The sequence below is a fragment of the Buteo buteo genome, chromosome 1, assembly GCF_964188355.1.
Source record: "Buteo buteo chromosome 1, bButBut1.hap1.1, whole genome shotgun sequence".
NCBI classification, from domain to species: Eukaryota; Metazoa; Chordata; class Aves; order Accipitriformes; family Accipitridae; genus Buteo; species Buteo buteo.
Window position 1 is genome coordinate 83,271,423 of NC_134171.1, and position 21,926 is coordinate 83,293,348.

General features: G+C 43.2%; 1 protein-coding gene across 1 annotated transcript in view; it reads right to left on the reverse strand.

Annotated features, from left to right (window-relative positions):
- Positions 1-21,926, reverse strand: part of FRAS1 (Fraser extracellular matrix complex subunit 1) — a 151,997-nt gene that overhangs the window by 81,454 nt on the left and 48,617 nt on the right. The window contains exons 10-17 of the mRNA XM_075038663.1: positions 18,151-18,240; positions 16,504-16,651; positions 14,032-14,175; positions 13,575-13,709; positions 5,702-5,845; positions 3,807-3,947; positions 3,237-3,377; positions 2,167-2,340 (exon numbers count right to left, since the gene is read on the reverse strand). Coding sequence (XP_074894764.1) covers positions 2,167-2,340; positions 3,237-3,377; positions 3,807-3,947; positions 5,702-5,845; positions 13,575-13,709; positions 14,032-14,175; positions 16,504-16,651; positions 18,151-18,240 — 1,117 coding nt within the window. The remainder of the gene's footprint in view (positions 1-2,166; positions 2,341-3,236; positions 3,378-3,806; positions 3,948-5,701; positions 5,846-13,574; positions 13,710-14,031; positions 14,176-16,503; positions 16,652-18,150; positions 18,241-21,926) is intronic.

The following is a 21,926-nucleotide window of genomic DNA, read 5'->3' on the forward strand; positions in this document are numbered from 1 at the left end:
TTACTCCAGGAAGGATTTGCTATCCAGCATCACTGCATGGTTATCACCAGCCATTCTGGAGCAGTAAGAGCAAATATGCATAGAGGTGGGCTCACCACCTGACTTCACAGCTAGCAAAGTGAATGCTCATTACAAGGATGATTCAGCAAGAATGAAAAGAGTGCAGTTAAAATGTTAGACTTCTTCACCTTTACTGGTACTGACCCTAAAACAAGCCATCTTAAACTAAGTAATCTGATTAAATAACTATATAAAGTCATTCGTTAAAAACCTAGTATTTATTAGAGCAGTGACTCGAGGCCACAAGTTCCACTGTGTGAGTCTCTGTTGAACACAAAGAGAGGCTTCCTGCCCTCTAGGAAGGGCACTTAGCTGTCTGTCAGAGAGCCAGAGAGAGAAGTCAGGGATCCTCATCACAAATGCAATGTCTCCAGGACTATCTTTGGCTCAAGTGACTCAAATCATATCAGAGATAAATTTCTTACAGTTTCATCAGGGACATTTCAAGCATTAGAAAAATATAAAGATATTTCTGTGGTTTGGTGAGAAATTCACCACCACATAGGTAAAACCTTCAAAACCAGCATTTTAACCTACATGTGAATGTGCTTCTGTTCTGCGCAGGTAATGTAGGCATGGTACCCATCTGTTGTGGGTTTACTTTTTCAAAAAGGTGCATCTACAAACTTTGCATGAGTGTTTTACAGGGGTAGCTCAAACTTTAAAATCTTGAATCTTCGCACCCTTCTGCAATAAATCAAACTACTATTCTAATGCTGTTACTAATACAGCAGAGCTAGTAACATATGGGGCTGTGCCGGCATTCTTGCCCAATGACATAATTCAGCACTATCACCGAACTCTGCTCAGGCCTGTTTGTACAAGTCTGTTCACCCATCTGAGGCAGTGGTATATGGAATTCTTCACTCAGTTTCTATACCATAACCTGGACTCAGCCAAGAAAACCCATTACCTGCCACGGAACGGCCACTGCGTGGCTTGGAGGCTCTACATTAATGCCTTCAGGAACCAATCTAAAGCACTGCACACCTTATGGGCTGTGTGGGTAACTGTTAAAGACGGAATCGTTCCACCAAAACAAATGCCACTTCTTCCTTTTTTAAGATCCCCTAGAGCAAAAAAATGAACTTGTACAGACTCTTTCCATCAAGTTGAGATGAAGAGATAAAATCAAAATAAATGGATTTTAAATTATGCCCACTTTTAGAAAATGTTTTTTCACCAGGAAGAAACAGCCATCAGTAGCATTGTTGCTATTGTTATTACTGTAACACTGTTATTAAAGTACTGTAATTACTGTTATTACTGAAGTGCTGTAGAGTCCCTGTCTCTGTGACTGGTCTTTCCACACAGGGAAATCACTGCCGTTTCTGAAAGTATCATTTCTCCTTAGGTTTAGGGTGGACTGTGATGGCGCAAGATGCTCAAGTCTAACCTCTCAGCCTGCTTCTGTCAGCATCATTTCCAAGATATTGCAATACATTTGTTGTACAGACATCCACACCAGCTGCCACAAGCTCTGCACAGCCAGGCAGACTGGCTTGCGGATCCACCCAGTAAACATTCTTCGCTTGAGTCCACAACAGTTTTCTCTCAAAGCGGTGGGAAACCACATATATCCCCATGTTAGCCTCTATTCCAAACTTTAGCCTTCATGGAAATGCTTCCTACTTGCTATTTCAGAAGTGATGGCATGTGTGCTGCAGGGCATGTATCAGAAGAACTTCCTCAAAAGAAAAGACTGCTGTGGGATATCTTGACCTGCTCCAAGGGCTAATAAGGAGACAGCTCAGTCTTTTCTGAAAAGGATTTAAGGATTGATCCTGCTTCAAAATAAGTCAGTGGTAAAAATCACATTCTCAACTTCAGTGAAAAGAAAGCTAAGCTGTGCAGACTTGAACACAGTCGTTTTAGAAAAAGTACCTGATTCTTTAGTCACAAATTATATGTATATTTTCCCTCAAAAGTACTAGTATATGCCATTCTGAAAGTTACCGAGTTTAAACATTCATGACTGTCACAAGGCAAACACAGGAGCTCAAAGCACGGAAGACTCGAACATTGTACAAGATCACCCTCAACAGCTAAAATCCAGCGCAGCCCTGTGCCGAAGGCTTTGAACAACCGTTCCCATCCTCTACTCACGTTTGCAGAGTCCTGTGCTATCCATGTAGAACTGGGCTTGGCAGTGAGAGAGGCAAAGGCCATGTACAGCTCCTTCCATGGGCTGGTGAGGTTGCAGTACGTCCTCTGGTGCCCTGCACTGCAGGCAATGAGAGGCCCCCGGGCCAACGCAGGTGCGGCAGGATGGGTGGCAACCTGTGCACAGGTCAAGAGAGCAGTCAGAGCCGCAGCTTTGAGGACCGCTTTCTCAGAGACATGGACAAGGCCCAACAACCTGGGCATCAGGTCATAAATGTGAGAGAGAAAGGGAAGAAAACACTGGTTTGGACCCTCTTGTTCATCCCTCTTTCCAGTTTTGTATTGCTGTAGACAGTCTGATATTCAAAGAGCTAGCAAAGAGCATACACTTCACAGCAACTCACAAGCTAAGAAATCTTTTCCATAAACTGATGGGGTGCTGCATTTTCTATAATGGAACAGGGATTTTAGAAAAATATTTTGACATCTTTTCCTCCACCCCCAAATAACAGCCCTTTTCTTGAATAAAGTTGATGAACAAATAATATTGGGAAAAAACTGCAGTACTGTGCCATAGGCAATCAATTTTCCTTTAATTTCTGGAACCGTAACGGTGAACACAATCTCACTAGGAGAAATATCAAGAAATGACAGTCTGAAGGGCTCATAGGAAGCATAAATTAATCTTCCGAACTTTCAGGTTTTCCATTGCTGCAAAAATGACCTCAGTCTTAGCAAATCTACTAGGTGTGTGCAGAATTTCATCCACCTCTTAACTCGTGTCAAGAAAAACTTGGAAGCAATGTACGTTTATTTCAACAACATAGAGAAAAAAAAAGTCCCCAAGATCACTAAATCCTGAGGGTGTGAAGCAGAAAGTATTTGAGAAGATTTGCTTTTTCTCAAAGTAGAAAACAATCAGCAGGCAAACACAGGAATTACTCATTGACCAGTTCAGTGTAGGATAAAGGATCAGCATCGTAGCTGGGTAGTCCGAGCACAGCCCGACAAAAGCCAATATAGACACACTGATTTACAGCAGCTGGGGAATTTACTCCAAGTACATAGCTTACCCTTGCAGACGTTGTGATCCTGGTAAAAACCCTCTCCACAGCCCTGCAGGCACTGGCCCCAGTGCAGTGCCAGAGGAAAGGAACAGGAGGTGCAGTGAGTGGCCAGAGGTCCCTCACATGTGGAGCATGAATCGTGACAAGCTGATAAAGAAACAGAGCACACAGACCTTAAATATCCAATTTTTTTCTCCTTGAGAGTGGTGGTGCTGACTACTACAGCCTCCTCCAGCTAACTAAAAACTCCCTGCTGGCATGATATTCAGCTATATGAACTAATGAGAGCAGAAGTGCACAAGTATTAATAACTACTAACAGTAATAACTCTCACTCACATAGCGTTTTGAATATATATCTCAAAGTGTCTTAATATGCTTGGCAAGGCAAAGAGGTTATTTAAAACAATCTATCACAAGTGAACCAAAGAAAACAAAAAATCAAATTCCCTGTCCCCACTCGCACTTCTGTGCTCTTAACATTCCCTCCCCCCAGGTAAACATCTGGGGAAAAGCAGACAACATGTGGAGGGTGCCTTGAGAGCCTTAGAAAAGGTCATGCAAATATGCCTCTTACCTCTGCATCTTCCGTTGCTACTTGGGAAATATCCATCTGGGCACTCTGAAATGCACTTCCCATCATGTAACAACTTATCTGAAGCACAGGTCAAACACCTGGGTTGGTCTGAATAGCATGTTTCACAGAACTGGTCACAAGCTGCCAAAGACAACAGCTCATTAATGAAATGCACTCAATAAGCAAAGAACAACAGACCCATCAACCTGGCCACATAGATAAAATCAAGTAAGCCAAACCATGCCTTGTCCTTTCTTTGCCAGAAAGGCATCTTTAGACATTGCTCTCCAGCACAAGTAACCTTTCGTACTTCCCTGGAATAAGTAGTGACATTCACGGAGGTAGACGTGTGAGTGCAGACAGGTATTCACTGACCTGTATCCCATCTAGGACTCTGAGTAAGTACAAATACCAGAAATGGGTCTACAGCAGCACTCCCTCCGCGCCTGACACAACCCCCTCCAGGTAATGTTTTTCCTGTTCACCAACCGTCTGTGAACAGGCAGCACCATTCTGAACAATTTGACATATGAAAACCATCTCATAAATCTTTACATACCTTTGTACAACAAGCAACAGTTATCAGACTGTTCAGGAATTAAAAGATGGGGGAAAAGTTGATCAAAAAAATTGCAATTCTTCTCCCCCCCTCCTGCCCTTTTCTTCAAGTCAAACTTTTAAGTGTGAAAATGCATCTAAAATTAAGCATAATAATGTTTCTTATCAATTCATGTGGTCTATATTCTCCCAGGCAGTCAGTTCTAAAGCTAACTGACCTGAAGTCTAAGAGTGCTCCAAAACTGGCTTCCCTAAGTCAGTAGCACTACTGTTGCCGTACATGCAGAAGAGACAAGCATTTTACTTAACCAATTTTTGTTTCTTTCCACCAGTCAGACAGCCTCCCTTTAAAACAGCTTACAGCTCTCTGGTTGGGTATCAAAATGCATGTTTTTGGTAGAAGACAAAAGGCCTGAATCCTGAAGGGTATGAGGAACAGCTATGCAGTTTTGAGAAATCACTGGCAATAAAAATAAAAATTATGCCCAAGCCGCATCTAAGCTAAATTTCCTTTTTAGCTTAAATGACTTTCAGCTACAGATCTAAGATTTCAAGCCTGCACACTTCAAAACACAGGTGAGTAAAATTTACTGGTATAGACATCAACCAAACTAAAGGGGAACCTGGTCAAAGTGAAATTCATCCAGAGTCTGCCAGAATAGCAACAATTTTGTCAACATTCTCCAGGTTTCAAGGCCTCTCTAGCTAGCTGTGGCTCAGATAGACCTGCATGAAGACAGACAACCCCTGCGTCATTCTGCTGACTATGCTGGACAGTCCTTCAAAACAGCTGGAGGTGGTTGCCAGCAGAAACCCAGACTTGACCCGAATGGTTGCGGCAAATTTTAGATTCTTTATTTGTTTGAGACATTTTTCCCCTTCATGATCTGTTTGACTTAAGACTTCAAATTCCCTCCAGCCATCTCTTCCCTTTTCTCAGCAAACCTTCCCAGCAACCAAGTCTCATCTGTTGTGCAGGTATTAGTTATTGTGATGCTGAATTATAATCAAATTTACAGAAACCTGCTGGCAAAGGCCATTTTTCTTCCCGCAGACAAATGGATTTGTCAAGCCCTCAGAAACTACTCAGTTAGGCTTTCAAGCTGTTCAGTGAAGGAAAAAACCTTAAACCTTTCAGCATCTGATTAGCTTAAATGAATTAATAATCTTACAAACAAACAGCAGCTTTCCTCATCTGATATTTATGCACAAGGTGCATCTGGCTTCTTAGACATGAATAAAATCACAGCTGCTGCACGGCTAAATGAAATATTGATTCCTTTTTTGCAGAGCATTTCTCAAGCTTCTTGCAATTGAAGAAGAAAACAGGTATTTACCGCTGCAGATTCCATCCTTTGTATAAAATCCCTGGCCACAGCTGGCCACACAGAGCCCTGCTTTTAGCACGCGTGATGCATCTTTGCAGGACAAACAATTGTTCTCAGCAGCACCCCAGCATGAGGAACAGGACTCGTGACAAGCTGCAGGAAGGAAAGGTGCAGGATTAACAGACAATCAACTTCCAGTCATCTCTTTAAAATGAGCAGTTTGCAGTAATTCACTTTTTTGGTAGTATTTTTCTTAAATTCACAGGCATTCACTGCTTCAGAAAAGGAAAAGAAAATAAAAAAACACTGCTCTTCTTATGTTAGTATCTTTTATCCAAGCCATCTCAGGGGTACAATTTACAGCTTCATTTTGTACATGCAATATTACATGCTGTATATATCAGAGCAGTTTCTGTAGCTGTAATCAGACTAGGAGGAGTGTTGGTAACACTGTTAAGTCCTGTTTGTTCATCCTGGTGCTAGGGGCTGTATGAGCACAAAGGGAAATGGGAAGAGATCCCATCATATGCTGCTTAAAAAAACAGTCCTGCAATCAGATCCTTGCAGTGACTACCGACATTAACCCAGCTCCATGTAGAAACACAGAATTAGACTCCAAGGCTGCAATCAAGGTCCTGCAAAATTAAACCCAAGACAGCCTACTTCTGGAAACAACTCCTTCTGCCCTTCCAGGACTCTGCACTGGCACAGAAGGAACTGACTTCTGGCCATTGGCCGATCTGGTCAGGCATGGCAGAAATCCTCATGTGCTCAGACTGAGTAATTCATGGGGAAAGGTGGGCAGTGGGTCCCAGGTCCAGTACTGCAGGCACTGCATAACTTTTCCTTGACACTGCCAGCAGAAGAGAAGGGGCATTCCCTCACTGAGTTGAGATACCAGCTACTTTTCTCTCTGGGTGAGCCATGCATCATGGTTGGGACACAGTAATGTTTCAGATATTCCTGAAGTATATCACACTCCTGCAATTCAAGTAGTATAAATGCCCTCTCTGTGGCATCTGAGTACAGGAACACATAGGCAGAACAGAGTGATCCTTGTGCATGATGACATCTTACAATTAAACTAATAACTGTATGAAGACCAATTCTGCCTCCCCAAACAGTTGTTGAATGAACCACCTTATTTGAAACTGTACAAGTTCAGCTGTGGGGGAGATTCAGCCCACTGTGGTTACTGTTTTATGAAATGTGTGATGCAGACTCATGTTAAATCATGTGCTACCAGTGCTTGCAGGAACTGCGCAAATTACAGGTCTTTAAGCTATTAGATTTTTTTCTCAATTACACCCAAATATATTCCAAAGATATTCTTAAATTTATTATTTCACAATAAGGCAGGTACACACTTGTGGTCCCAGAGCACGGCAGGTGGAAGAGAAAAGAACCTTTTGACATTTGCCCCGTATCTGCAAACATGTCTGAAGTTGCACCCACCCAAGAAAAACTCATCTGCAAGTAGTCTCAGTGGAATGCAGGAACCAGCAGACACAGCTCATCCACATAACTAAGAGCACATTTACATACAGAACAGTGACAAAAGCAAACACCTTCCTGCCAAAATAAACCCGCTGAGACACAATTCACCCTCTCCCCTATAACAGGTGGGAGTGTTTGCAATCCAGGTAGCTGTAAGTAAGTTTACAGCAAACTGGTGATCACCACTACTCCCATCTCACTCCTGTTTTGCATGGTTTCTATGCTGCTTCTGTCTGCTCGAGGCCATAGTTGCTCTTGGGTTTGTTAATTAATGAGATGGAGCACCTATGTTTGTGCTTATATATGAGTCACACTGCATAGCATAAGGTAAACACCCCTTCTTAGTGGATCTCACTGCCCCCTAAAGCAAGGAAGTGTTATCATCTCCATCCCATATAAAGGGAACTAAAACACAGAGGTGTGATGTGACATGCATGGGGTTAGAACAGGGAGTATTTAGGGGGCCAAGACATGGGACATTTGAGTTCACGCCCAGCATGTGGTCCTTTGACAATCTGGATGTTCCTTCTCCACATTTTCACCTTTGCTTATTTTCCCTTTTCTTGTCTTCTTCTGTTGCCTTGTAACTAGCTGTTTGCTTTCCCCCTTCTCACCTTCCTACATCTTCCTCCTGCCCCCCCCCGCCTTAATTCCTGATCTGTCCAGAATGCTATGGCTCTTCTAGTTCCTGAACGCTCTTATGTGAGGAGTGTCTTGTAAGGATGCTAGGTATCCTGTACCCAAAAAGGATCTTCCCCCCGACTCATAAAGCAACTGCCATCACCACTATTAAGCACATCTAATTGGGGCTGATTCACAACATGATGAATACCAAACATCCCATCCCAAGGTAAAGATTGTGCACACTTTTCTGCTCCAGTCAATAATTTCCCTTGCTGATAAAAAGCTGCATCTTGTTCCAGCTTGGATGATTCTCAGGGCACGTCTACACTCGAAAGTTAACTGCAGTGTATGAGTTCATGCTGTAAATTCTTAAGTACTGAAGTGTCCTCACTTCACCTTCCAGCCATGAGTGTTTTGCTCCTCTCTGAGCTCACTCTAACTTTCTTTTTGAAAGAGTGGGTACCAGGACTTGGATCCTCTAATTAAAGACTTTCCACTGCACAGCTTGACCCCCTTGCTGTTAACCTGCCTCAATATGTTGACACATCTGAATGTACCCAGTTATTTGCAAAGTTCTCAAGTCCTCTCTGGAGGTGCTGCTCCTTTCCTTTCTCTCCTGGCAGCCTGGCCTCCACACTCTGTTTCTAGACAGGCAGCCTTGCATACAGCTGTATTAAAAATGCACTTTTGATGAAAGCCAGGTCAGTTGGGCAAATGTGCTTTGGCTCCCACCGTGCACCATTTGCTGCCTGCACTAGACCAAGCACTCCTGAGCACATCCTCACCTCAATCTCTTTTCTCAAGCAGCTGCCTCAAGCTGTGCCTCTGTGTAGGTCAAAATAATGTCTTCACCTCCCGCCAGTTCCACACATTTTGCTGGATGTAAGTCTACCATAAACAATACCCATGCTGGAAAGGTCTTTGGAATGGCTGGACCCACATCCCAGGCTCTTCTCTGGAGACGGTGCCCAGCAGTATTGCCTCTCTGCCACAGTCTGCGCACGGCCGTTCTGCTGGGCTTTTGTCGTCACCACCACCACCACTGTCCTTGCCCACGGCTACCTGCAGTGCAAACAACCCTCCCTCTCAGCTTGCCTTCTTTTCTGGCTCCGGCTCTCTTAAGCCTTTCTATGGACACATGGCTGTAGGGCTAATAAAACAGCAGAAAGGCCAGCTCAGCTCACTCCCCTTTTCTCTGCTGCCAAAAAGAAACTCACCACAAATGTTAATCTAAACACAGCCACGAAGAAAGGGAGTGAGACAAGAAGGAAGGGTATCTTAGACAAGGTGGGCTAAGAACACTCCCAGTGCCATACTTCTGCTGGGGAAACCTGTAACATCTAGGCTCAAGCCAGGTAATGATACAAACCAGCAGTCTGCAGGTTGGAGGAGTTTAAGATCTTACTTCACCTCCTCTCTCCAGTTCCCAGGTGGCTCTCACTGGCCCTTGGCAAAGATCCTGCAAATCTGTTCCTGGCTATCACAGCAGCTTTCAAGTCTTCTAGCGAGACAGCTGTTGTGTTAAAACTGCTTGTCTTCCTAGACGGGGCATGACGTCTTGCTATCTCAGCTATGGGTAGTGAGGGAAGGTGAAGTACAACCTACCAGAGGTCATCAGACCTTCTGAGAAGCTGCAGTGAATTTGGCAAACTGATGTGAAACAGATCCTCTGGACTCTGAGCTACTAGAGAGAGACCAGGTCCAAATGGCTTCTTTGAGACCGAAAGGGACAGAAAGGGAGGAGATCTAACTAGCAGAGTTCAGAAGAAAGGAAGGAAAGGAGAAAGAACGCAACCCGATTTCTAGCAAGACAGCCACATTTAGCATTTGGAAGTAGCGCAAATGACACACAGTACAGGATCGGTAACAATTTCCTCAGGCGGGCCAAGAAAAAAAAGGCTTGCAGCAAGAGGCTCAGCTCTGATGTGCTGCTGCAATCACTAGCTCTGCTATGCAAGCCCTCCCCGGGAACAGGCTCCACAGGCTCCTCTGACACAGCCGTTTCTGTATGCGAGGTGGCAAGCACCTCCAGGAGTTATCAGCTGCCAGTCTCCAGATGACAAACACGCACAGCCTAATTCATGCTCCTACAGATACAATCCTTCACTTCTCATGCTTGCAGTGACAGGCACCAGGCAATTTATTTTCACATGTCTTGAGGACTTTTTTGCCACTAGTCCAGCAGCTACTAAATCCCAGCCAACATCTCCACTCTGTTTGCCATCAGATGGTACAACCGCAGCTGCAGTTGTAAGCAATGGACCCCCAACAGGTAGGACCTGGGTTCATATGGATGGGACGGCAGCCCCAACCCATTCCTGCCCTGTGTTTATACACACTCACGCACACCCTGCCCGCAGAAGCTTTGGCTCTTTCAGCACTGGGTCAGTGCCAGACTCAACAGCTGCTCCTCGCGCAAACAGCCAGTCACCAACTCCACTAAAAAAGCAGAGGAAAAAGTGGAAGCATTCAATGAGCCACTGTCAGCTGAAACATCTTTGCCTACAGCAACTAAGTGTCTGTGTGAAAATAAATCAACAGAATGACTGCATCGCCAGGAAACTGTTTTCACCCTTCCTGGCTATTTTCAATTCAGATTTGTAGGGACTGTTTTGCATTGCCTCCTCCCTTCTGTGTGGATACTGGACTTATATGCAAGACCCTGCAGCTTAACCAGACACTGCTGCTGAAGGAAAGATGTTCAAAAGATTATAGTCAACCTTCCAGTTGCAATAGGGTGTGCAATTACTCTGCCTCAGCTGATGTGATGGTATTCATCAAGATGCAGTAACACATCTTTCCAGAAAATCAAAATTAAACAGACAAAACTTCCAGGGTCCCACTTCTTGGTTAAAGCAAGAGCACTCCAGTGGCTCCTGAGCCAATGGGTCTTTTTCTCTGCTCTGTTACTCAGGAGTTGCAGGGGTGTAATGTAGAAGTCACACGGAAGTGACACAGGCCCAGGCTTTTAGAAGATGAGAGCTCCTGCAAAGTGATGCTTCTGTTCTTTCATGATTGACCAGAAGTCAGAGAATCAATTAAAGAACCACCCACCAAACTTTCTCTGATCTGCATCAGAGCAGCTATAACATTGCCAGGTTTGACGACAACAGGAGGGCTAATGCAAATGGCATCCCAGCAAGAACACAGTAAGAAGTCGCTGTGTGGCTTTGGGAAAGCACAGATGGGGTCCGACTGCTCTGTGCTGCGTCGTAGCATTAACCACCTCTAACTTGCCCTCCTCACCGTGAGCTGGGAAAGTTCAGCTTAGTCATGTTCCGTCGTTCATCCTCAAGGTGAGCCTCCGCAGCCAGATACAGCAGAGAAAAACAACAGGTTGTGAATAAAAATTCAAGCGCTTTGCTACAGAGGGAGCTGGGTCTGCTAGTGTCAAGTTACACATTTTGACGTTCGCATTTTGGTAGATCAAAGCAGAAACACTTGAGTTCTGCCTAGGCTTTTGAATAATCTTGAAAACATAAATAATTAAGTTAGAAAAATGGTGAGAGCACTGAACACTGCAAGTCCTTTGAGTCCTTCTGTTCTACCAGGCAGACATCTCTTATTTTCGCTTCCCTTTGCTTTGCCTTTGGCGGGGGGTTTCTTAACTGTTTCCACAGCCTATTTCTGACAAGGAAGACTTCATCTACCACTCTGCTCTAAGCCTGATACAAACTGATCCATGATCTTTAAATACACTGCCACGTAACTGAACCTATTACCTTTTATTCTCAGCTTTACATTCTCTTAATGGTTTTCTTACTTTACAGAAGCAGGTGGAGGGGCAGGGGCAGGAAACAATGCTTGTGTAAGATTAAAATAGGGCAGGGATTAAACAACCGTATTCCAAAATTCAAAATAGATTCAGTTAGACCAGATGTTATAAAACATGAACAAAAGGAAAGACTAATTCATTGTGTTTTGTTAAAAACAGTGTTTCCACAATAGGATGGAGTAAGAAACCTGGTTTTATAGGTCTTTTTCATCTCCAGAGTGAATTCCTCAAGAGGGATTTTACTGGAACTATAGCGATTAACGCAGTCTAGGTCATTCTTTTTGTGATTTTGGAACTTGCTTATTGTAGATGTTAAAACCATTATGAGAAAAATATTTCTGAACACTCTAAGGCTCGTCTGGACAATCAGATTAGAGATTTGTAAAAATAAAGAGGATACAAAGAAAGAGTGAATGGCAATGAATTATGGACCATATCTGAAATTTAAGACGTTCTCCACTGGTGTGACTTTATGCAGAAAATGCAGCCAGGCAGAACTAAAGCAAATTGGTTTAATTCCCTTGAGGAAACAGGAACAAATTTTCCCAGCAACTTTCAGCTACAAGCATGTGTGACTGCAAATTTGGATGAAATGTACAATCAGTAATCTAAAAACCAGTAATAAAATGAAACATTAGCTTTTCCCTACCGCTTCAGCAGTACATGGGCACTGCCAATTAAAACACTAGGAGCAGGTGGAAAGGAAATGGCAAAATAAAACCAAATGAAGTAGAAGATTATTTGATACTTAAGTCTATAAATTCTTTTGGACCGGATCTCTCTTTTCTATTTATACACGCACAATGGGGCCCTAGTCTATAGTCACTGCTGGAGGACAGAGGCTTTTCAGACTTTGAAAACCTGAAACAAATGGTCAGCTCTTCAAGGCAAACCACTTCAGAAAAGGAAGCTGGACTTGGAATCTCAAGTGCTTTCCCCTGAAACCCGCCAAAAGCCCTAAGCCTGTATTTAAGGAGGAGGGCTAGTTCCAAAGAAATTAAAGTGATGGCTCAAGAAGTTAAGCATGTGCTCCACCCCTTTGATGAATTAGAGCTGCAGAAATAATTAGAAGCCTTCTAAAAAGGCCAACATCAAGAGGAGAAAAGTGTTAACTTTAGAGAAAACAATTAAACTGTCACGATGAAAAAGCAGCTGCCTTACAGTTTGGGAAAAGTAAAAATATTTCAAAGGAGCAGGGGAAGCTCATAAAAGCACTATCATACTTCCACTGAAGAGAAAACTGAAACTTCATGATCTTATTCTCAGTCTTTCCAATCACTAACATACAGGATTTAGACACAACTCAGTGTTTTATAGAATTACTAAGTAACTTTGTATATATGCTTCCTGAGAACAGTTAGTCCAATCAACTTTCAGGAAGAGCGCACCATATGAAAAAAATGAATGGCAAAACAAAGCAAAAGAAGTTTTCTAAATAGTATTTTCTGTACACTTTTCTGACTTCTATCAATCCCCCATCCCTCCAAGCAATTTTCTATGCACTTCAAAGCACCAGCTCCTGAAAGGTCTGGCATTAGCCGCTGCAGTTAGTCTGCACTGAACTCAAAGAAAACCCCGAAGGATCAGGTGGCCAGGCATGGCTCGAGGTGTTATATCCTTAGTAAAATTAGTGCATACATCCTGCTCTATACCCTTAACACCACAAAAACCACAGTCACACTTCCAAAAGAAAATTCTGAATTGAAAGAGGACAGTAGTGAAAAACCGCAGTGTTCAAAACCAGAGTTTTATCACAACAGAACTGATCCGCTGAGGAATTTTAATGAATATTTCCCCAAGCAGTAATCAATTTTACACTGTATGACTTAGTTCCTCTGTCCACTCCTTCCTTTACTCTAGGGTGAACATTAACACCTATGTCAACAGCAGATCCCTCAACAGAGAGTATATCTAATAGCTCAGGTACAGCTTTTGGCTGCTGTTTTGCTATCATAAAGTATTGCCGTCTTTTTTGCTTTGAGTTACCTGTGCAGAGGAGCTGATCCTGAAAGTATCCCTTCCCACATGAAGTCACACACTGCCCGTTCTGCATTAGCAGGGATGTCTGGCATGAGGAGCACTCAAATCCATTGGTACAGGCTGAGCATGTTTCATTGCAGGCTTCCAAGAGAAAGAATAGAGAAGAAAGATGTATTAATCCCGAATGTCTTGGATGCAGCAAGACTCCCCTGCTCTGACAAAAGGAGATAATTTCGCCTCATTTTGGCAAAAGAGTTTGAGAATTTGCATTTTTCAGGGGCTTGCACCTGAAACTTCCTGAAGTCTTAAACCCATGGTTACTACTCAGTATGTGCCTGAATGCTTTTCCAGACAAAGCCTGGCAATCTCTTTATAATAAGCTTGTGGGATCCTACAAACAAAAGCACAGCAAGCCACAGAGAAGACAGTCATCTGACAGGGTATAACCCTTTGCAGAAATTACCTAGGCAAGTTCCTCCATCCTGGTAGAAGCCCGAGGCACATGTCTCCACACAGTGCCCATTCTGCAGCTGCTTCCTTGTGTCTCGGCAGGCGTTACAGTGATCAAAGGATTGAGAGCAGGTCAAACAGTCTGGGTGGCACTCAACTGGCACAAAGAAAAGACACAGAGGTAAAAACCATCAGCAGTGTTTTCAGTCAGGAAGGCACAAAACAAGGCATGCTCCAAAATCAAAGTGAAATCCTTTACTTATTTCTGTTGGTGGTTCAAGGTGTATTAGTTTTGGAGTGGCTATTTTTTCCACGATTGCATGAAAGGGGCTAAAAATTATACTGTTGTGTTCTAGTATGTGAGAAGTTATTACACAGATTCAGATTTTCTAGACTATTGATACAAAGGATATTCATTGTCCACATGGTTTCTCAGCAGTAAAAATCGTAAGGCATCAGGAATGAATGGTCCGAAACAACCCGAATTTGAGTTTCCTTCAGTCAAACCCTGCGAAAAGACAAGACTGTGTCCATGCCGGGTCAGAGTACAGGTGGCAGACCACTCCCCCTCCAGTCAAAAGTTTTGTGTCACAGCACCGTAGCAAGCATTTCCTGACCACAGGTATTTTCTCAAATGGCACGCCTGCTCTCTCTGCAGAGGCCAAGACAAGGGCTACTTTCGCTTTACTGCTGAGCTACTTTTGCTTGCTGGAAGAAAACCTGTCTGTTCCTTTCTGACAAGTCAGCAGAAAGGATCCCAACGCTGAAAACTCTCCTTCATTTACACTAAATAACCTGCAAGTTTCCAGGGAGATGTACCCAATGAAAAAATCAGGAACCAAGAGCTACAGAAGACGTACAAGTGAAGATAACTATGAATACATAGTGACAAACACAAGGAATGAATAGGAGGCTCTGTCTCTATCCATTTCTTTCCAATAACTTTCCAAACGTATATGCAGCCCCATCCTTCCAGTCTGACAATGAACTGACTACTTGGAGAGGTACAGAATGGACAATTTTTCTCCAGGTACAAAAAAATTCCCTCAGCTCCAACCCAAATGTTCTCAGTGAGAGGGCATATTTGCTGGCTTTAACATAAATACAGCTATGCTTAGGGCTATGTGCTTTGTACTGGCTGAGAATGAATGGGTTCTCTCTGCCTGCTTCCCCCAGCACATCTGTGAGAAGCAGCAGTAAATTTTTACTGGCTTTAATGAAGCAGATGCGTTAGGGACTGATGCTCTGGGCTCACAGATTGAAATGCTGCAGGCAGGATTTTGCATTTGTTTCTCATCGCTTCCAATGCAAAACAGAAAAAGACAGGGAAAACAGCAGGCTTCGGTAAAGTAGATTTCCATTTACGTTTTAGGACACCAAAATGCAAGTTTATCTCTGTATGTCCAATACCGTGACTTCAAAGCTTGTGTTTTCCAAAATGCTACCATTACAGAAGCTAAACAAAGAGGCCAGATTTTCAAGGGTGACCAGTACACAGTGGTACTTCTTGATAAGAGGGAGAACACAGGGTTGCTGAGAGCACTTTATAATCTGTCCTCTTCTTAGGAGCCTGTGCAGATGCTGTTCCCTTTCAAAAATCCAGGACAATTTTATCTGAACTGTCCAAAACCCATTTTCCTCACTTTCAATTTGTAGTGCTTTGCATTTTTACTAGCATGCAGTAAATAACAAGCTTTAAAACATTAATATGGCAAATATGCCAAGGCACTCCTCCAAATGACAGCATAATTAAACTGTGAAGCTATTTGCTTTTTACTGAGATAAAACATTAACTGGAGCACTCGGATAAAACCAAAGTTATTTGAATGCAACAAGAAGAGCTACCAACATGAAAAGTTAGCAAACCACAGCTAAAGCCTACCAACTATGAAATGTAAATCAAGGAGTATGACAATATCCTGGAGAAAAATAAATTTATATGCAAAATTAACATCTAAGCTAAGGCTATCCTAATCTTTCCAAACCATTATTAACTGGCAGCCATTCAGCCCCAGGTGAGCTTGTGACATAACAGTGTAAGCAGGTTCTTCTTTTCACTCCCAAGAAATAATCAGGAGCCCATAAACTCCCAAACCCATGATAGGATTCAGAAAGGAGCAGTCCCCTGCCTTATAAAACTCATGTTGAAGAAAAAAGAAAAAGACAAAACATTTTGAAAACACCAACACCAAGGAGAAACTCTTTTGCCAAAACAAAGCTATCATTTAAACCAGGGGAGGTCAGTGGGAGCCTTTGGATGGAGCCCTAAACCTCTCTAAGAACCCTAATGAAATCATATGAAAACCAGTTAATTAGCAACAGAAAACTGAAGACAAGTTACAATTCAATGCAGGTATCGAACCGGTACTGGGGAAGCAAGGGTCACAAGGATGCCGGAACAACCTCCGTGGAAGAGGTGTATGCGACATGCCTGCTCCCACCCAACACGAGTGACGGTAAGAAACAATTGACCCTGGGTCTGTACCTGGCTCGCAGTGCGGGCAGCAGTCACCCTTTGCCTCAACAGCCAGGCTGCCCAGCGGGCAGGGCGGGCAGGAGCGCTGGAAGCAGGTCACCTCCGTGTCCCGGCATTCGCATTCTGTGCACGGCCCTTCTTCCCATTTCTCTCTGTTCTGCACAAGAAACACCGAACGGCCAGCATCAGTAGCGAAGGAGAGCCTTTGCACAAAGTGGTTTTGCCATGCATGGAAATGTCTGGATAAATTGCAAGGCCACATCCGTGCTAGTAGTAAATTAAACATTTCTGGGACTGTTTCAGCACTGAGACCTGCTGACATGGGACTGCGTGCCTCTGTACCATTAACCCTCTTGCCCTCTTTGCCTTTCCAGAATAAGGCAGCCTGCAAAGTGCCTACTGAGAAGAGTCCTTGGCTTGTGAACACCTGAACACATTCCCTCTCAGCACCCCCTCCAAAGCAGGGTGTTTTTCAGTTAGCAGTAAGTTCTTTCTACTTCTTCACCTCCCTTGGTTTTCCCTGACTCAAAGCATTTTCTCCTGTCTCCAAACTTTGCTGCCTCACTTGTCCACTTCTTTTTCATAGCCTGGTAACAAGTGCTCTGTATCTGAACAGATAGATACTGTCTGTAACCTGTCCTCTGTCTGAATCTACGTCTTTGCATAATGACCTTTTTGTAACACTTTAAATCGCTTTCTAACCTTCACAGCTTTTTATTTCCTCTCCTCCTCTCTTCTATTCCCTTGTTTTCCATCACCGAGGACTGGCCGAAACACCAGAGATGAAGAGGGTTCCCCTCCCGCGACCTGCATCCCTGGGTCTGCCCCGAAGGCCACTGAAGCTGCCCTCAGTGGCTGAGGCTCTGCTGGCACCACATGAGAAACTCAAAAGGCAGAAAAGAGACAGCAAGCATTTTAAATGCCCGTGAAGCTTTTGTGTCAGTTCCTCGCTTAAAAGGGATAAAGCACAAACTGGAATAAACCTGACACCTTAATATGTTTTACCTCACTTGGGTCAGAGAAAGAGATTTGAGGAAAGAAAGGGAAGTATTAGCATTAAAAAAATCCCCAAACAGTATTAAACTTTCCATTTCTCACATCTGCTGGCCAACAGCAACAATTAGCTCCAGTCCTCATCTGTTAGAGCAATGAAGAATCCGTTACTGACATATTTAAACCAAGATACATAATGTTTCCTTTCTATTTAACTTCAGAAGGACACTGCCTTGAAAATATTCATAAAATAATGGACTCCTGTTGCAGCAAAAATTATAATCAGTGGGATACATAGGCAGAAAGCTATACGTTGCCTCAGCTCTGTAGCCTCTACTTTATAGGATTAAAGTCAGGCATCTTTAACTCCATGAGATGTGCAGGAAACCTATGAGTACGTATATTAAATATTAACGAGAAATGATTGATTATACTGCACAAAGGAAAGCAAGGCAAACTTAAACTCTGCAGCAGATGCACACATTATAAACAAGTGTGTTCTGTAAATTGTAAAGGCAATCTGCAGACAATATTAATGGATTATTTTTTTCTGCTACACTTGCAAATAATATCCTTCTCCGAACTGGAGAGGGAGAGCCAATTCCTTCAAACGTTTACGAGCAGAACTCACTATTACGTGCTCTGAAGTACCAGGATACTCACAGCTTTGGTATGTTCTTTGTAAACACAGTAACGATTACTTGAAATACATTCAGGACAGCACTTCCCATCTAAGTGAATTAATTCTTCACCCTGTGAAGAGAAAGGTTGCAGCAATTCAAACGGAATCAACACCACTAAAAATACTGTGGAATGCAGAGGCAGAACAGCTCTTGCCCTGGAATGCAATCTTCAATATCTAATTTCACCTTATCTTCTCTCTATCCTACTTCATCTCTGTAAGGTACGGTTTGAAAAATGCGCTCAGTGAATACTGCAGTTGCCGAACAAACCTCAGAAAAGGCCTGGGAATTCAGCAATAAGGCTATTACTTCATCCCTAAATCCCGCAGAGGAAGACCCCCCAGTATAACCCATTGCAAGTACAGAGAACAGGAATGCCGTATTTTTATTGTGGATCATTAGGATCTTACTGGACCACTGTCAAAATTTCAATGCATAGAAGCTTACCTTCATTTTGAATGTTCTACTTTTTTTCCCCAAGAGAATTTCAAAGCACATGCTCTATTTATCCCAGATGGAAAAAGCCTGTTCTTTGTTACAATGTACAACTCCACAGAATCCACTTAAATAACTTCAGTTTGAAGATAAGAATTTAGCAGCAGGAGAATGGAATAAAGTGCCCTAATTCGTCACAACTTTTTGTGCCCGAGTAGAAGCTGAATATTTAGAAAAGAGGGAGACTCTGCCTGCGGGAACCAGGACACAGGTCGAAAGACACGGCTTTGATTTCCTGACCCGAGTAGCTTTTCCGGACCAGATTCTCACGCACTGTAAACACAGGCAAAGTAATTCATCCTAGTCAGAGAGCAGACATATGTATACAAACCCACTACAATTAAAAAGTTACAAATGAATGGCTAAATTAGATTTGGTGCCGATCTGCACTGAGCACTTGTTTAATCTATGCCCATTAAATGTCAGTGTTAATACCCATCCCAAATCTCAGTGCGCATAATCCTCCTCACTTTGCAACCAGGCTGATTATTCACCTGCGACAAACAGAGAAGTCATGACCGTTCATTAAATGTTTGCAAGGGGCTCACATACCCAAGGAAATCACACAGCTTACACCCGGTTTCCATTTCAGCATGTTGCTGCTTTCTTCTGATGGCTCACAAAATTCAGCTGAGCGCCAAGTTTACCAAATAGCTTTGCTGATTTACACCAACCGGACATCTGTTCCAGCAGTCACTCCAGGATATTTTTCACTGTGTCACATTGGCACGCTCACTAATCGGTGTACGTGAATTACTTTCTAGGCATAGACAGGGCAATAACAGCACCAGTCGCTGTTAGTTTCACCAAGGTAGAACAACTAAGGCAGGCCCTGCTCTGGCAACTCTCATGCATTTCTGACAATGGGTAAGAAAGGAGAAACCGTATGGTTCTTAGTCATCGAGGACCACACACAGTCTAAATCTCTCTCTGCTGGTTCCATACATTTTTGCTCTTAAATCATTACTTCAAAACGCCATAGGCGGTGGTTGGATCTCATGTCACCACTATGTACTGTAAACTCTCCTGTCCCTATCCCTGCCCACATCCCCACCCACATACATAAACACACACTATAGGAAAACTGAGAACAACTAGCTGTGGAACATGGCTCGCCTAGCCAAAAAAATGCAACCATGCTGCTCTGCCAAGACTCAGAAAAGGGAGAGGCTGCGTGAGATAACTTGTGGCTTTGCTGAAGAGAGATTCATCATATTGCAGGTTGAGAACACTGAAAGGCAGTGATGGGCTAAGAAGCAGAAGAGAGAACAAAAAGTTTTATGCAATCTCTCTCGAACATGTACACACCTACATGCACATGCACCGTCCGTAACTCTCAAGCCCCTAGCTCCTTCTAAATACCAGAAAGACTTCTGCAGCTTGCGGGCAGTATGGTAGTCATGCAGCACCCTGCAAGCTCTATCTCACTGATCCTGTAGTTTCTAGGGCTGGCAGGGCTGCTAGCAGAAATGCTCCATCGCCAGTCTACTCAGGTAGGCTGCAGCATCCCCTGCCAGCACCCATGAACCATCCACCTCTGAACATCGTCACGAGTGTGCTTACTTAGCTGGGGTGCTGTCAAGCGCTCCAGCAGGATTATTTGATGCTCTGACAGTTGGAGTGGTTTTGGCTGAGCGCATCCACTTCAACAGCCATAGCTAACCCAGCCTGCCACATTACTTGTATTCCTAGCTCATCGGTAACCTGCTGAAAATGGCTTTTTGAAGATTAGGTCAGAATCACCACAGACAATTTCATTTGGCAGTTGCTGGACAGGTTTGTTTGAAAGGGCTTATAAGCTAAACCTCACGTAATGCTGCTATACTATGTCGAGCTGTCTAGGATTTGCAGTTCATATCTGTGGCCTCATTACTTTTTAAATAGGATGATGTGACCAGAAAATTAATAGTGCCTTAATGAGGAGATGAATCCAAACACTCCTAGCTTCACATCAGCTCTGATTTATAGATGCAGGTGCCTAAAAAACAGACCTGCAACTCAAAAAGGAAAATGAAAATATTTCATTTGGTCTTTGAGTAAATATTTTAGTGTAATTAATTAATGCACACCTTGTATTATTGAGGTGAACTATGACTGAACATGACTTGAGGAAGCTAGTTTATCTTAAGGGAAGCCATGCAGAATAATAAATCCTTGGGCAAATATCTTCTATCAAGTGGGACCGTAAGTCTTGTCTACAACAAAGGACACTGCCTTCCTCCTTCTGTCCTCCTAGCAATCACGTTTCGTTCAATTCAAAATTGCAGCGGTTCATGCTCTGACAAATAGTATCACTTTTTTAGAACCTCTGGCTTTTAGATGGGTGGTTACCTTTGAGAGCCTGAGTTCGAACAATTGCTGCCAAGTAATAATGTTGCACACTTTTGAACCCCTGAGTTTTGAATCCTACATGTTAACATCTCCAGCTACTGTTCTGTAAAATATCCCTGCCTTTTCTGAATAATGGATTCTTTGTCAGTACCCAAGATATGAGCATGAATATTAAATAATTCTCCCTACTGAGCCATGACAGCATGCCATCATCATTAGTGTAAATGATCCAATTTACAGCCATAAGCACGCAGGAAGCTGACTGAAACAGATGCAAGTGCACAAGATTTTATGACAACCACGACTTTCCGCCCAGGAAAATCTCCCCATGCAGTTTAAGGTCAGATGATCACCAGCAGTACTACACCAGTGACAAAGAGTTTGGGTCCCACACTCAATGCATTTTTGCTATTTAAAAGGCACAATCTCAGATGAACAAGCATACACTCTTACTCCTAGATATAGCCTCTCTGCATGATCATAATTTGGGACCCCATGTGTGGATTCTCACTTTTTTGAACACTCATTAAAACGATCTAATCCAGTGAATCCATTATGTCCAGATTTTGGCTGGACTTCAGACACAGCACAAGGATGCTGCTACTCGGGATTTAGCACACAGGCAGAGTCGCCAGAAAAGCACTGCCACTGAGAGAGGAAACTCAGAAGGTTACAACTGCTTTCCTTCTCTTCACTGACACTGTGGAGTAGTTGGTATAAAGCAGGTATTAGCCCTCCAGTTAAAACAGACGCAGTGACAAACAACACAGAACTCTTATCCCACTGCAAAAAGGCAATGCAAAACATATTTGCGTGTGTGTGTGTGTGTGTTAGTGTGTGAAGCATTCAGCCCTATGTAATGCATTTTGCTCCTACACTATAGAGCAGATATAACCTGCGGGAGGGGGACGGTTAGTTTTGGAGTAAACA